General features: G+C 43.7%; 1 protein-coding gene across 3 annotated transcripts in view; it reads right to left on the bottom strand.

The window, feature by feature from the left end:
• The window catches only part of cep120 (centrosomal protein 120), a 136,420-nt gene that overhangs the window by 94,342 nt on the left and 28,358 nt on the right, over window positions 1-13,720 (bottom strand). For all 3 annotated transcript variants that reach the window (XM_070883190.1, XM_070883201.1, XM_070883212.1), the window contains exons 6-9: window positions 12,119-12,316; window positions 3,062-3,286; window positions 1,404-1,626; window positions 1,056-1,136 (exon numbers count right to left, since the gene is read on the bottom strand). In XM_070883190.1, the coding sequence (XP_070739291.1) occupies window positions 1,056-1,136; window positions 1,404-1,626; window positions 3,062-3,286; window positions 12,119-12,316 (727 nt within the window). The remainder of the gene's footprint in view (window positions 1-1,055; window positions 1,137-1,403; window positions 1,627-3,061; window positions 3,287-12,118; window positions 12,317-13,720) is intronic.

Here is a 13,720-nt window from a genome sequence, read left to right as displayed (position 1 = left end):
TCTGTTAACTAAAGGGAAATGGGCCAAAGGCGGGCATGTGGAGTTAGATCGCAGATCAGCTATGATCTAATTGAATGACAGAACAGACTCGAGGGGCTGTATGATGTACTCCTGTTCCTATGGACTGGAAAGAAATTTAACTCTTCAGGTGTCATGATATACACCACAAATGAAATAAATTTAAAATTATATTCTGCAAAGCAGGTTCAGATACAATAATTATCCAAGAAACTATAGAATTTTGCAGCATGGCCAGAAAAAATATAGTACTGTACATTGTTATTAAAGCTTGAAGAGTAGAAAAAGATAGCCTCATGACTCATAGGTGATCGTTATCAACCAATAAACATTTTCAGCCTAGGGAACAATTTAAATGGCATTTGCTCCGTTCGGCCTAGGTTATGCATTATTATACTATTCCCAGCTGAGGGGGAAGATGGTCCTCCCTGTTCCAATACCTCTTCCAAGTGCACTCAGTCAGTAAGAGCAATTATTTACCTTCCCTTCTGAGAAAGCCTGCTCACTCAGCTGTGGAAAGTTACTGAAATTAGAAATTCATTAGAAAATGGTTGAATCCGCTTTCAACCATTTTTCACCCCTCCCCCAATTTTCCCTTCTCCTTTACCAAAGGTGTCAACATTTGCTGGGATACAGTCCCACTGCAAGCTCGATGTCCAAATGTACACGCAAAGGCAAATCAGATGCAAAAACCCAAACTGATTTTTCCTCTTCCTAGTCCAGGACAAATCAGTGTGCCTCGTGTGCTCACCCAGCTGAGATTAATTAATTTAGCAGTTTAGGAATTTGGTGCTTCTGGTCTACGTAGTCTTGTGCATTCTACGATCATTACCGTAAAACTGTTAAATACTTGGCAGATTTAGTGTTTGATAGGTAAACCAAACGAGACACAGCTGCATGAAAAACCACTGATAAAATGTGTGCATGTTCTCCCAAAATGTATTACCTCACATTCATCCATATAAAATTGTATCAGAAGACTAATATATTGTGACAATTTTATGCAAATTGTCTGACACAGCTGAACTGAACCTCACCTTGGGAAGGTTTAACAGGTTGAGATAAATGTTCCTTGGAATAAAATGCTGATCCAGCTTGCTGTTCAAAGTGTTGTTTGCCTATATCCTCACCAGAACCAGACATTATTGCAAGAAAGAAAAAGGTAATGATTATCAATGGAAATATATATATTTTGCCTGAAATTCAATTCAACTGCCCTCTAATTAGCATCAGTAATTTCCGACAAGCTATAATTAACTGGATATGCCCATTTAGGGTATTGCGACAGACCAAGTTAACTAATCATCACAATAGATTTTAAACGGTGATATTTTGCATTAAAATCACAAAAATAATGCTTTCCAGCACTGCTAGGTTTTACTCACAATTTTGGGTCTTTTTGTTCTCTTCTTCCTGCAGACTATTCACCTCATTTTCTGTTGCCTGATCTCTGCTGGGAGGGGAATCACTGCGCTCAGGAGACATGCTTCCAGCATCAACGGTCTTGGACCTTTGTTCAGGAATGGAGGACTCAACAATTTGAGGAGAAACAATTCTCTGCATCACTGGAGACTTGGGTTCAGGTTCCATTTTAACTGGACTAGATGGCTTTAAAAAGTGTTGAGTCAACAGCAGAAAATGCAAATTCCAAACAGCCATATCATATATATCAATAATTATAATGTACAAAACTCAGACTTAAAATGTGGACTGAAAATTCAACATTGAGAAGATCCAATCATCACTGACATTTAGCCAATTAGTTAACAAATACCATTGTGTTACCTCCGAGGAGTTTTATTCTTGATTAATTCGATTAACACACCAAAAGATTTTTCCAGCAATTTTCTTTAAACTTCAAAACAATTCCCAATTATTACTTAGTTATCAAATACCTTCTCTGCATTGAACTCCTTTTTATGACACACATCTTTAATAAAATATTTAGCTTTAACTAGAATTAAGAGGTTTTGTACTAACCATTTGATATCCCGTGGCATGCAGTCAAGACCAGTGTGGACTTCAGAGGGAGCAGTGTTAGAGAGTGGAGGATAAGTGGACTAGAGTGTGCAGATGTACTGCAATCACCATTTTGTATTCATAATTCTAAATTCCTATCCCACATTTATAATGGAAACTGTAAATGTGAATTGGTCATGCTGTAATTACACATTCCTGCTCGTGGTGGCACTGCAGCACCATTGGTAGGAGGGTGTAATTACAGTGTGACAACTGTATTATAAATACAGTTTCCATTATAAATGTAGACATAGAAATTTATAATATTTAGAAACCATGGGCTAGAAATTTGTTTTTTGGCCATAGCAGTAATTTTCTGGCATTTTGTGTCAAAAATACCGCTAATCACACCGCCATTTTTTAAAGGCCTAACATTTGGGGAAAAATGCACCCAGCGGTAAAATTCGGCATTGCATGAAGATTCACGGCACAAACCGTAAATTTTCTTCAACTTTTCTCCGAGGCTGATACCACTGCGAGTTGGGCCTGGGGTTGGGGGGGGGGGGGAGAAGAAAGAGAGAAAAGAGAACACCAAATCACAAAACATTCACAAGATCCTTTTCTAGCGAATCGCTGCCAAAGAATTTAAAAATAAAAACTTTAATTTACCTTTTTTGCAGGTCTTCATACTTACCGCCGTTCCAAGGGCTGCAACGCAGGTTTTTCCCCAGCAGTTTTTTTGGTTCTATCTACGGGTCACCGCTGAGCCAAATATCGGGGCGAAAGCGCTTTTTCCACAATCTTGCCCGCTCCCCAGCGGTATTTCAAAACTGCTGGTGCAAGACTTCAGGGACTTTCCTGCCGCATTGTTTTCCGCCAAAAACAGCGAAATACCGCCAAAAAGCCCGGCAAAATGTTGCTGCATTTCCAGCCCTATATATCTTAACACCCTCCCCTCCCACAAGTACAATCCACAGAAAAGATCCAAAGAAACCATTATTGCTATCCTTATAGGTTTAGAGTAATGAATGTTTGACCAGAAATAACCATAACAGAGAAACTTGTAGTATCAAACAATAATTACCCGAGAATGTATTCCTTCTTTCCTCAGAGTTACTGATACCCCCACAGTTGGTGACAAGTCAAGTGGCAGAGGAAGCAACTTTTGTTTTGCTTTGTTAGGCATCACCAAAGTAAACGCTCCTTCAACTGCTACAGGATGCTGATCTATTTCTTGGTCCCCTTTTAATAATCCTGCAAATGATATCTCTGTGCTGCCCAAAGACCTGTCTCCACAGCATAAATGAATCTGAGTTTAAAAGAAAAAAACAACTTCAGTATCAATTAATGCATTTAAATTCACCATCGAGACATTACTACACATTACACACTTTCAAATCCCATGTTTAAAATACCGCAATTAAAATCCCCTGTAATTATATGCCATCAGTAGGAGGCAATTAATCCACAAAAAATTAATCCCCCACAAAATGTCCTGTTAATGTGTTACTTTTAAAATTACTTGCTAAAATTGCACAAATAAGCCATCATGAAAATAAAGCATTCCATACTATTTTATGCCTCACATTTTAGGTGTTAAATAATTTTGATAAACAATCGCTTGGGGTATTAATTCTGCAAGTAGCTCATACCAAAACAGATTTGGAAGGTTCCAGGTTCAATCCCCAGTCTATGCAGAGATAGCTGGCCTCATTCAGGGTGAAAGTAGAAGTGATACAATTGCATTCTGTTTGCTTGGGTTATGGGAAGAACGAAGAAAAAAAAAAGCCAGGTTCCTGCTCCTGAATGCCACCCAACAAAGCTTTCTGGAAAGTGTTGAGTGTGTGGAAATCAGAGAAGGAAAGGATCAAGATTGAGCATGATGCCGACTACCAACATTCACCAATATGGATCCCAATGAACAATGGCTATTTTAGTGCAGTACCAGTGATTCATGAAACAGATTCCAAACAAGCAACACCTCCCGGAAATGAACGGGGAGATTGGCAACCAGTGAAGTTACGTCTTGTACATGAGGGAAATCGTGCAAAATTTTGGGTAATGAATAAATGTCATCCATATGTTACACCTAGTGTAGTTCCTATGGGCCCCAAGTTTCCGCCCCCTGTAAAAACGGCGCACCGACTTTCTCGAACGAAAAGTTACCTTCTAATTCTCCGAGCTCCTCAGGACATTTTCGGCTGAGCGCAGCACAAGGGGTGGGGGGCGGAGCCAGGTCCCGGCGCTGAAAACAGGGCCGGGACCTCTGCACATGCGTGCTAGAGTGTGCGCGCATGTGCAGTAGCTCCTCGCAGCCCGAATCGCTGCGACGTTGCATGGGAAGGGCCCGAAGCACGCCACCCCTAGCCCTGGCCAAATGGGTTCCCCGGGCATTGAAGATGTGCTTAGTTATCGGGACTTGGGCTTCCTAGAAATACCCACACCAATTATCGCTGGGATGATGATCAGTAACAGGGCAGAAAACTCGCACACAACTCTTGTTGATTGACACCGCTTGCCCCATTTAACAAGACTATGTTCTGGCCGTGAGAAAACACTCCAGGTAAGTGGCTGATACAAACTCTGACTGAAAAGCTCAGATGTGGGACCTGCCCAATATTGATGACTCTGAGCTGAACTTGGGATCCACATCTTGGAACATTCTGACAACCACAGATTTCAGCAAAGTAAGGAGATGACACTTCAAGACCGCATTCGCGGGGAGCTTGCCTAGACGGGGAGAAACGCCCTGCTTTTATTCCGGACTGGTTGGAATTCTAAAAAGTGGAATCTTGCAATCTGGAAGCACCAAATTAACACCTAAATTAATAAGCGTCTAGGTACAAAATACGCCAATTCCGGTGAGTGCTCCAGTCGGCAAGGTAGGACATCTAATTTTTATTACTTGATTTAAATGTTCATTTATTGTTATCTAAAAATTATGATGGTTTCTATGCATCTTTATGGTTAAAAGTGAAGTGTTTAATGCTTTGTAAAATCCCCTAACTTCCCTCCCCCCCACCACCCCATCTCTTGCTGCCTGTGCCTAATTTATAAAGTGTAGGTAAGGTTTTTCTCAGTGTACAGAAATCTACACTAAGTTAGTTTGGAGTAAGTTTTCGCTGACCAAACTTGCAAAACAAGTGTAAGTGGCTGGGTAACACCCCTTTTTGAAAAAAAAAACTTCGAAAATGAAACTATTCTAACTAACTAGAATTGGAGCAAACTAAATGCCGAGAATTGCAATTTCTAAGATACCCCATACTAAACTAGTTGCTCCAAAAAAGATAGGAACTCGAGCCGAAACATGAGCCCTTGGAAACCAATTACAACTTGTGATTTCAACAATGTGACAAAATACAAGACGACGTTAATGAACTTGCAGAATGGCAGATGAATCAATATAAGCAAGTGTTGAGTAGTAACAGAAATAGGCCAGAGTCCCTCAAGCCTGTTCTACGATTCAATGAAATCATGGCTAATCTGCGACCTAACTTCATATACCCGTCTTTACCCCATATCTCTCAATATGGTGGTGCATTTTGGTAGGAGGAATAAGGAAGCCACAGACTCCTTGGAAAATGACTAAATGGGATACACATTAATAGTTAAAAATAGCAACACAAATTAACAAGGCCATAAAAATGCAAACAAAGCACAGAGGTTTATTTCTAGAGGAATAGAATTGAAAGCAGGAACTTATGGTAAACTTGTATAAAACCTTGGTTAGATCATACTTAACTTTAGTTTATGGGGCTGGATTTTCCAGTGATGTCTGCCTCAGAGGGGCGGCAATGGCAGTGGTGAGCTCTTCTGGGTGGGCAGTCAGCTTCCAGCGCCCCGCGGGGGCCGGTTTTGCAGGGGCACGGAGCAGTAACACCCGTTCAAGTTGAGCCGGTGTGCAACTCCCCTGGTTGCGACACTGGCTTGCTTTTGGACTCCTGCCCAACCCATATGCCCCGCAGCGCCCCTGGGAGGGGGCAGTTGACCCAATAGAGGTCTTTAAAATTATGATGCAGCTTGATAAAGTATAAATAGAGCAGATGTTTCCACTTGTGAGATTAAAACTAGGGGCCATCATTACAAGATAGTCACTAATAAACTCAATAAAGAATTCATCAGAAACATCCTTAACCAGAGAGTGCTTAGGATGTGGAATTTGCTACCAAAAGTAATAGTTGAGGCGAATCGCATAGATGCCTTCAAGGGGAAGCCATACTAGTAGGAGGGAGAAATGAACTGAAGGATATGCAGATAGGGTGGGAGGAGAATCGTGTGGAGCATAAACACTGGCATAGTCAAGTTGGGCCAAATGGCCTGTTTCTACACTGTAAATTCTCTGTAACCCAAGGTTATGCTTTCTCACTTACTGGTTAAATCATCAACACGTTGAACAGCAAGTTGGTTAACAATGTGTGTTTATGCAATATTAACATAATTAACGTTCTAAAGCCCTTCACAGATAGGCAAAAGCATAGAAAGACATGACTGAAAGCTTGGCCAAAGCGATAGGTCTTCAAAAGATTTTTTTTTATAAAAAGGGGGAAGAGGGAGATGTCAAGTCAGAGATTTTGGGCTCAATTTTGCCCAAGCCCATTTTCTGGCATATTGCCAGAGTTACGCCCGTTTGTCTAGGCCAGAAATAATTTGCCAAAGTTTCCCCGATCTATAATTTGAATTTGGCGGAGCGCAATGTGTCCAGTCGCCTCGGGGGGTGGAGCCTGCTGTCTGCGCCAAAAAACGACTCCACACCTTCTGCGCATGCGCTGGGGGGGGGGGGGGGGGGGAAAAAGAGTTACGTTTCCGACGTTGTTGCAATGGATGCGCACACGCAGTACAGCTCCTAGTTGGCAGCCATTTTTAAAGAGCCAGTTGTGTGTGTGAGAAGTAGCGGTGTGTGAGAGTATTGGAAAAATCGCAGCGGCAGCAGTACATGATGCAACGCGATGCAAGCACCAAGAATTTCTTGCAGGAAGAAGTGGAGGCACTAGTTACTGTGATTGAGAACAGATGGCAGGAGCTGGACACCAGCACATAAAAGGTCCACCCAAAGAAAAGAAGAAATGCTGGAACCAAGTTGCAGAAGATTACTGCGCAATGGTGGCCACCACGAGATCGGGAGGCCGGTGTAAAAAGTGGCAGGACCTTGGGCAAGTAGTTAGTGTAAGTAACATTTTTATTAACTGGAATTGCAATTGTAAATGTGACCATCTGTATGTCCCACCCAGCAGAAACACACCCTCTTTAAAAAGTTTGCAGAGGAACGTGGCACAAAATAAAAAAGGTAAAGAACTCTAACAGGAGGAGGCCTGGCAAATGTGCACCCAATGACAGCCTTGGGAGAGAGGGTCGCTGCTTTGATGGGTCCTGCCCAGAGAAAAGCAATCACCACTGCACACATTAAAGGGAGAGAAGTCCTGCAAATTAATCATGGTTCTTCAAATCAGCCTGCTGCCTGGCCTGTGATGTGAGCCTATTCATGCCCCTTCCTCTGCTGCTAACTATTTGACTGTTATATTTTGTAGAACTTGAAGCCAACCCAGACGATGAAGAAGATTCAGACGCCGACAAGCCTGGAGAACATCTTCCAATCCAACCCGCCAGACCAAGAACATTGGGGGGGGGGGGAGGGAAGGGGATGGAGCTGGATGAAGCTCCCACTGTTTTACTGACTTGAGGAGGTTCCGCTCATTGCAGTGACAGCCCCCTCCATGACTTGAGGTTGCGGGTCAGTGGAGATGTGCAGCGAAGCACACCTGTGGGGAGCAGGGGAAGGAGAGCTTGACCGTGCTGTCCCGAGGTGCAGGATCGAACAGATGTGGTTCAGAAGATGTCATTGAGTGCTGAGAGCACTGACCTTACCCAATCACTCCTGGATGCCATCAGTGGGGTGAGTGACTGTCAAGAGAGGTAACAATATGAGAAATGGGAACGATGTGGGGAACCATCAGTGAGGTAATAGTGGCCAAGAGGGAGCTGATCAATCAATCATAGGCAGTCCCTCAAAATCGCTTTCACTCGCTTGCTTCCACTCTTAAGAACTCATGTTAAGTGACTGAACAGTCCAATAAGGGAACCACAGTCTTTCACAGGTGGGACAGACAGTCGTTGAAGGAAAGGGTGAGTGGAACTGGTTTGCCGCATGTTCCTTCCACTGCCTGCGCCCGTTTTCAGCATGCACTGAGCGACGAGACTCAAGGTACTCAGCGCCCTCCCGGATGCACCTCCTCCACCTAGGACGGTCCCTGGCCAGGGACTCCCAGGTGTCGGTGGGGATGTTGCACTTTATCACGGAGGCTTTGAGGTGTCCCTGAAACGCTCACTCGGGCTCGCCTGCCGTGTAGGAGTTTCGAGTAAAGCGCTTGCTCTGGGAGCCGTGTGTCATGCATACGAACAATGTGGCCCGCCCAACGGAGCTGGTGAAGTGTGGTCAGTGCTTCGATGCTGGGGATTTTGGCCTGACCGAGGACGCCAACATTGGTGCGTCTGTCATCCCAGGGATCTGCAGGATCCTGCAAAGACATCGCCGGTGGTATTTCTCCAGCGATTGGAGGTGTCCACTGTATATGGTCCATGTCTCCGAGCCATACAGGAAGGCGGGCATCACCACAGGCCTGCTGACCAAAAGCTTGGTGGCAGACCTGAGGGTCTGATCTTCAAACACTCTTCCTCAAGCAGCTGAAGGCTGCACTGGAGGGCGGTGTTGAACCTCGTCGTCGATGTCTGCCCTTGCTGATAACAGGCTCCCGAGGTATGGAAAGTGGTCCACGTCGTCCAGGGCCATGCCGTGGATCTTGATGACTGGAAGACCCCCGTCCCACAGATGCTTAGTGTCAGGCCCATACACTAAGTAGCTGATGCACTGTCACTGACCATGAGGGAGGGACTGTTGCAGATAGTTCAGACAGTTTTGCTCAATGAGGGAAGGAATGTTGCAGGTCGTTGAGACACTGTCAAGGCACATGAGGGACGGCATGTTGGAGTTAGCTGCTGCAATGGAACGCGCCCATTGACAGAATCAATTGTCACTCCCACTCCAGTCCCCACACCAGCCTCTGAAGAGCCCAAAGCCGAGCCCTCCAACTTGCCACTTGCAGCTCCCCCCGCCCCTTCAACAGGTGTGCACGACCTAGAGATCTTAAAGAATAAGCTTGGTACCAAGTCCAGAAACACCGCCACCGCCTGCGGGCAGGGGTCATGGAGAGTCCAAGACCAAGCTCAGTAGGTGGTCTTAGAATAAGGTGGAAGAGATGGGTGGGTGCAGCCTTTCTTTGCTGTTATTATTGTTACTGTTGCAACTGTTCTCAAAGTAAAAGTTTTGTAAGTTATGTAAATTTACAAGTTTAAAAGTTTGTAAGTAATCTAAAAAAGTTTAAGTGATCTTAAAGTAAAGTTTGATACAAGAATAGTTTTATTAAAGTCAAGTACAAAAGAACTGTTAAACTTTTGAATAAAATATCTATTTTACATTAAAACTGAATCATTTCCATTATTTTTTCCATTAACAACACATTATGGAAGAACTCCAAACAGTAAACATGGTCCACGTGGAATAGTTGTTGCTGAGCCCTCGGGCATCAGTAAAGCGTTCACTGATGAGCTGCTGGCGCAAGGTTCAATCAATTGTGCTCTAGCCTCAGGCACTTGCATGGCTTCCTCATCACCTGTATCTTCCACATCATTATCAGCCACTCTCACCCAGGTGGGTCTTCCACTACCAGGTGCTGCTGCCTCATGATGGCCAAGTTATGCAGCACACAACAGTGAACTGACCGACAACCTCAAGGGAGTACAGCAAGTAGCCTCCGGAATGGTCCAGGCAACGGAAACACTGTTTCAAGATGCCAATGGCCCTCTCTATGATGCTGTGCATCGCAATGTGCGACACGTTGTATTTCCGGTCAGCTTCCGTCCGGGTTACGCGTAGGGGCGCCATGAGTCAGGTGACGAAGCTGTACCCTTTGACTCTCTGCCTTTCTAACTGCTGAAACATGGCAGATATAGCGCTGTCGCGTAGGATGAATGCATTATGGGTGCTCCCAGGGTATCTTGCATCGACATGACATGACACAATGCATGTCGTCACACACGAGCTGCACATTAACGGATCGGAAGCCTTTTCTGTTCCTGTACATCTCGGAATCCTTCAAAAAGGTGCTCGCAAGGCGATGTGGGTACAAGCAATTCAGCCCTGCACGTTTGGAAACCCAGCAACCCTGGAGAAGCCCACAGCCCAGTCATGGATTGCTTGGGCGGTCATGGGGAACTTTATGAAGTCATTCCTCCGCGCACACAGTGCAGCTGTCACCTGGCGAATGCAGACATGTGCTGCATGAGAGAGATGGCGCACACATCCCCAGTTGTAGCTTGAAACGAGTCGGAGGCATAGAATGAAAGTGCAGCTGTAACCTTCACTTCAACTGACAACAGTACTCCTGATGCTTCTAGGTTGAAGGTCTGCTTTGACCAACTCTCAGATGTCAGTTACAACTTCTTTACGGAATTGCAGCCTTCTGACACAGTCTGAATCACTCAGGTGCAGGTACGAACGCCTGTCTCGATATACCCAATGTGGGTAAGGCCTCCTGCCCAGCACCCTGCGGGCTCTGATGTTTCTAATGCGATGATGTCAAATCAATTGTCTCCTGCGTAGCACCATGATGCAGAAGGCTTGCACAAACTATGGCATTGTCAGTATTGCCCCATATTTAAATTTAACCATTGAAAGCTCAAAACGGCAGGAAAGCAGGCACAACAGGTTCACATTTCTCTCTTTCCTCTTCACCCCCCAACCAGGTCTGTATGGTGGACCATACCCAAGGTCTTGTGATTTCTCCACTCACCCCCAACCCTCCTCGTAACTAACTGCAGTCTTGGTGACTTCTCCCCTTCTCTCTCGTTCCCTCCCCCCTCGCCCTTCATTGCGGTCTTCAGAAGCCTTCCAATCAGCACCTCGCTCCCTGGGCTCAGTGCAGAAGGCTTCTGATTGGCACCTCACGCCCCAGCCTCAATCTGCATAATCCTTATGATTAACACCTCGCTCCCCGGGCTCGAAGGCTCAAAAAGGAGTTAGATGTAGTCCTTACTACTAGGGGGATCAAGGGGTATGGCGAGAAAGCAGGAATGGGGTACTGAAGTTGCATGTTCAGCCATGAACTCATTGAATGGCAGTGCAGGCTCGAAGGGCCGAATGGTCTACTCCAGGACCGATTTTCTATGTTTCTATGATGGGCACCTCATGCTCTCCTCCTCTCCCCACCCCCACCACGGCTTGCTTTCTAGCTAAGACCCGGCACTGGGCTGATTCTGCTGACCAAAGCTACGACCCTCCAGCCCTGCTTCAAGACAGTCGATGGTGGCGTGTGAGTGAGTTTTAAAAAAACTTAGTAAATGGAAGTTTGTTGGATTTCATATGTTGACAGGTTTTTAAAAAAATTGAACTTTATTATTGATTTTTACAGTGTTCTTGACTCCCTCCAAAATTTTCAATTTAAAAACAATGGTGTCTTTCAGCGCCAATTTCTCAATGTGTGCTGGTTTTCTTAAGTGCCCAGAAGGTTTTTCAGGAGTGGCCAGATACGCCGACCTAGGAAGAAAAAATGTTGGCAAAACTGCAAAAAATTATAAAAACGAGGGAATGCTCTTATGAAGTCAAAAAAAACTGGCCTAGAAAAATTGTAACCAAGTCAGTTAAGCTGGCGCAGATCGCAGGGGGAAACTTGGAAAAAAAAAGTCAAAAAAAGGCGCACGCCAAAAACTGCCGCAAATGATCTGGGAAAATTGTACCCTTAGGGAGAGAATTCCAGTGAGCAAAACCGTGGGAACTAAAGGCTCTGCTACCAATGGTGGGATGAAAGGGAATGGGAATGCACAAAAGACCAGAGAAACTGTATGTGGATGGCGAGGGTGGGTAAATACAAGGCTGGAGGAGATTGCAGATAGAATGGGGAGAGACCACAAAGATAAAGAAACATACACTGGAACAGTAAGTAATTTACTCAACAATGTTTGGTCAGCTCCATTACTCTGGACAATAAAATTAATTTATCCAGATGATGGGATTAATGAACATACAATGTATTACAAATTAACAACATGATTACTGTACCCTGTGAACTGAAGTATATAATATTAAATCTACCTGGAGGCTTGGTTGTGAAGGTAAGAATAGCCGGAGAATTTCTAATGTACTACGAATCTTCACTGAAGCTCGTTCGGGTGCAAAATTTGGGTTTATCAGATCAACGAAAGGATCATTGGTAACATCATTTCCCAGCAAAGTGTAGTAAAAGAAAAATTCAGGTCTTTCATCTGGAAGCTTAATTGTACTTGGAATCAACTGGGAAAAGCACAAAGTTACACTGGATATTCATTTGTGAAGACTAGATTTTTTTTTTTATACCAATGATCACATTATTAATTGAAAAATTAAACATATCTTTGGTGTAACATTAAGTAGCTGCAGGATCAATATTTTAACTGTAAAAAAAATATCAAAGATAAGTGGCAATCCCCTCAAATATATCCACCAGTGGGCAGTATCATTTTAAGATCCATTTATGGTTCCACTGTGAGCTTTACATCGACAGAAGCCTCCTCTTGTTTTGGTAATTAAAAGCAATATTTAATTTGTGCACTTTGGCCCGTAATTTGAAGACAGCTGCATACAAAGATTTTGCGATCTCTTTGGAGAGAACTTGAAGTTTCTTGCCATGTATTTGATTGCAGCGCTGCAAATAGTGGATCCCCAGGGATGCAGCAGTGATGTCATCAAGCTGTCTAAGCAGCCAAACACATTGAAGAATTCTCAGACAGAGATCCAGGAAATTAAACGCAACTTTTATCCTCACATTTAAAAATGTTAGTGTGAAATAAAGATTGGGATTTTCACATGGGGGAGAAGGCAGCAGCTGAAATATAATAAACTTAAAAAAAAAACTTTAAAAATCATAATCATAATTGAGAAATTCGACATTCCACAAATAAAAATTAGTTTTAGTACCAGAACGGTTGTTTAACAATATGTTGTAAGCCTATAGCATTTTTCATCTTTTTTCTGCGAATAACTGTGCTTACAACTGCTTCAAGATGGCTAAACCTGCGGTTGGCCAATTTTTAATGACCCAAAATGCTTTGCGAATTCAAAAGACTGTCCAATGAACTTTTAACATCTCACAGCTGCGAAAAGACATTTCTCACAGGCAGCAAGAGACGTCCTTGAATTGACTATGAACTGTGAAGAAAGCTGCAACTGTGGAGAGGATTCGTTTAAGAATATTCCTTGGTTTTAAACTTAGACAACTTACATACAGGGCGGGCAATCATCCCCCCCAAAAAAGAGAATTAAAATGGCTGTAATGCGTGAGGGGGGAGCTGCAGTCAACATGAGTGGGGACCTGGTCAGTTGCCAAGAGAATCAGGGGGTTAATTTCCGATCGCTGACTACGGCTGGAGTTAACGCTAGTGTCTTTCCTTTTGAATCATTTAGGGAATAGTCAATTTTTGATTGTTTAGAAGTACTTTAACGAGATAGGCTGGTACTGGTTGATAATTAGAAATTATTGTGCATTTGATGCTATTGTGAAGATAACCCCTGGATAGAAGTGAGAAAATAAACATCGAGTCAGTGTTGTTTTTGTCTTACAAGTCCGAACTCTAGAGAAAAGACAAATCTTACAGGCTAAAACCCGTTTCATTAAGAGAAGTCTTATATTACTGTTAAAACCCCAGTTACACCTGTTCC

Source organism: Pristiophorus japonicus, chromosome 1, assembly GCF_044704955.1.
Source record: "Pristiophorus japonicus isolate sPriJap1 chromosome 1, sPriJap1.hap1, whole genome shotgun sequence".
NCBI classification, from domain to species: Eukaryota; Metazoa; Chordata; class Chondrichthyes; family Pristiophoridae; genus Pristiophorus; species Pristiophorus japonicus.
This window is presented reverse-complemented; position numbering and strand designations above follow the sequence as displayed.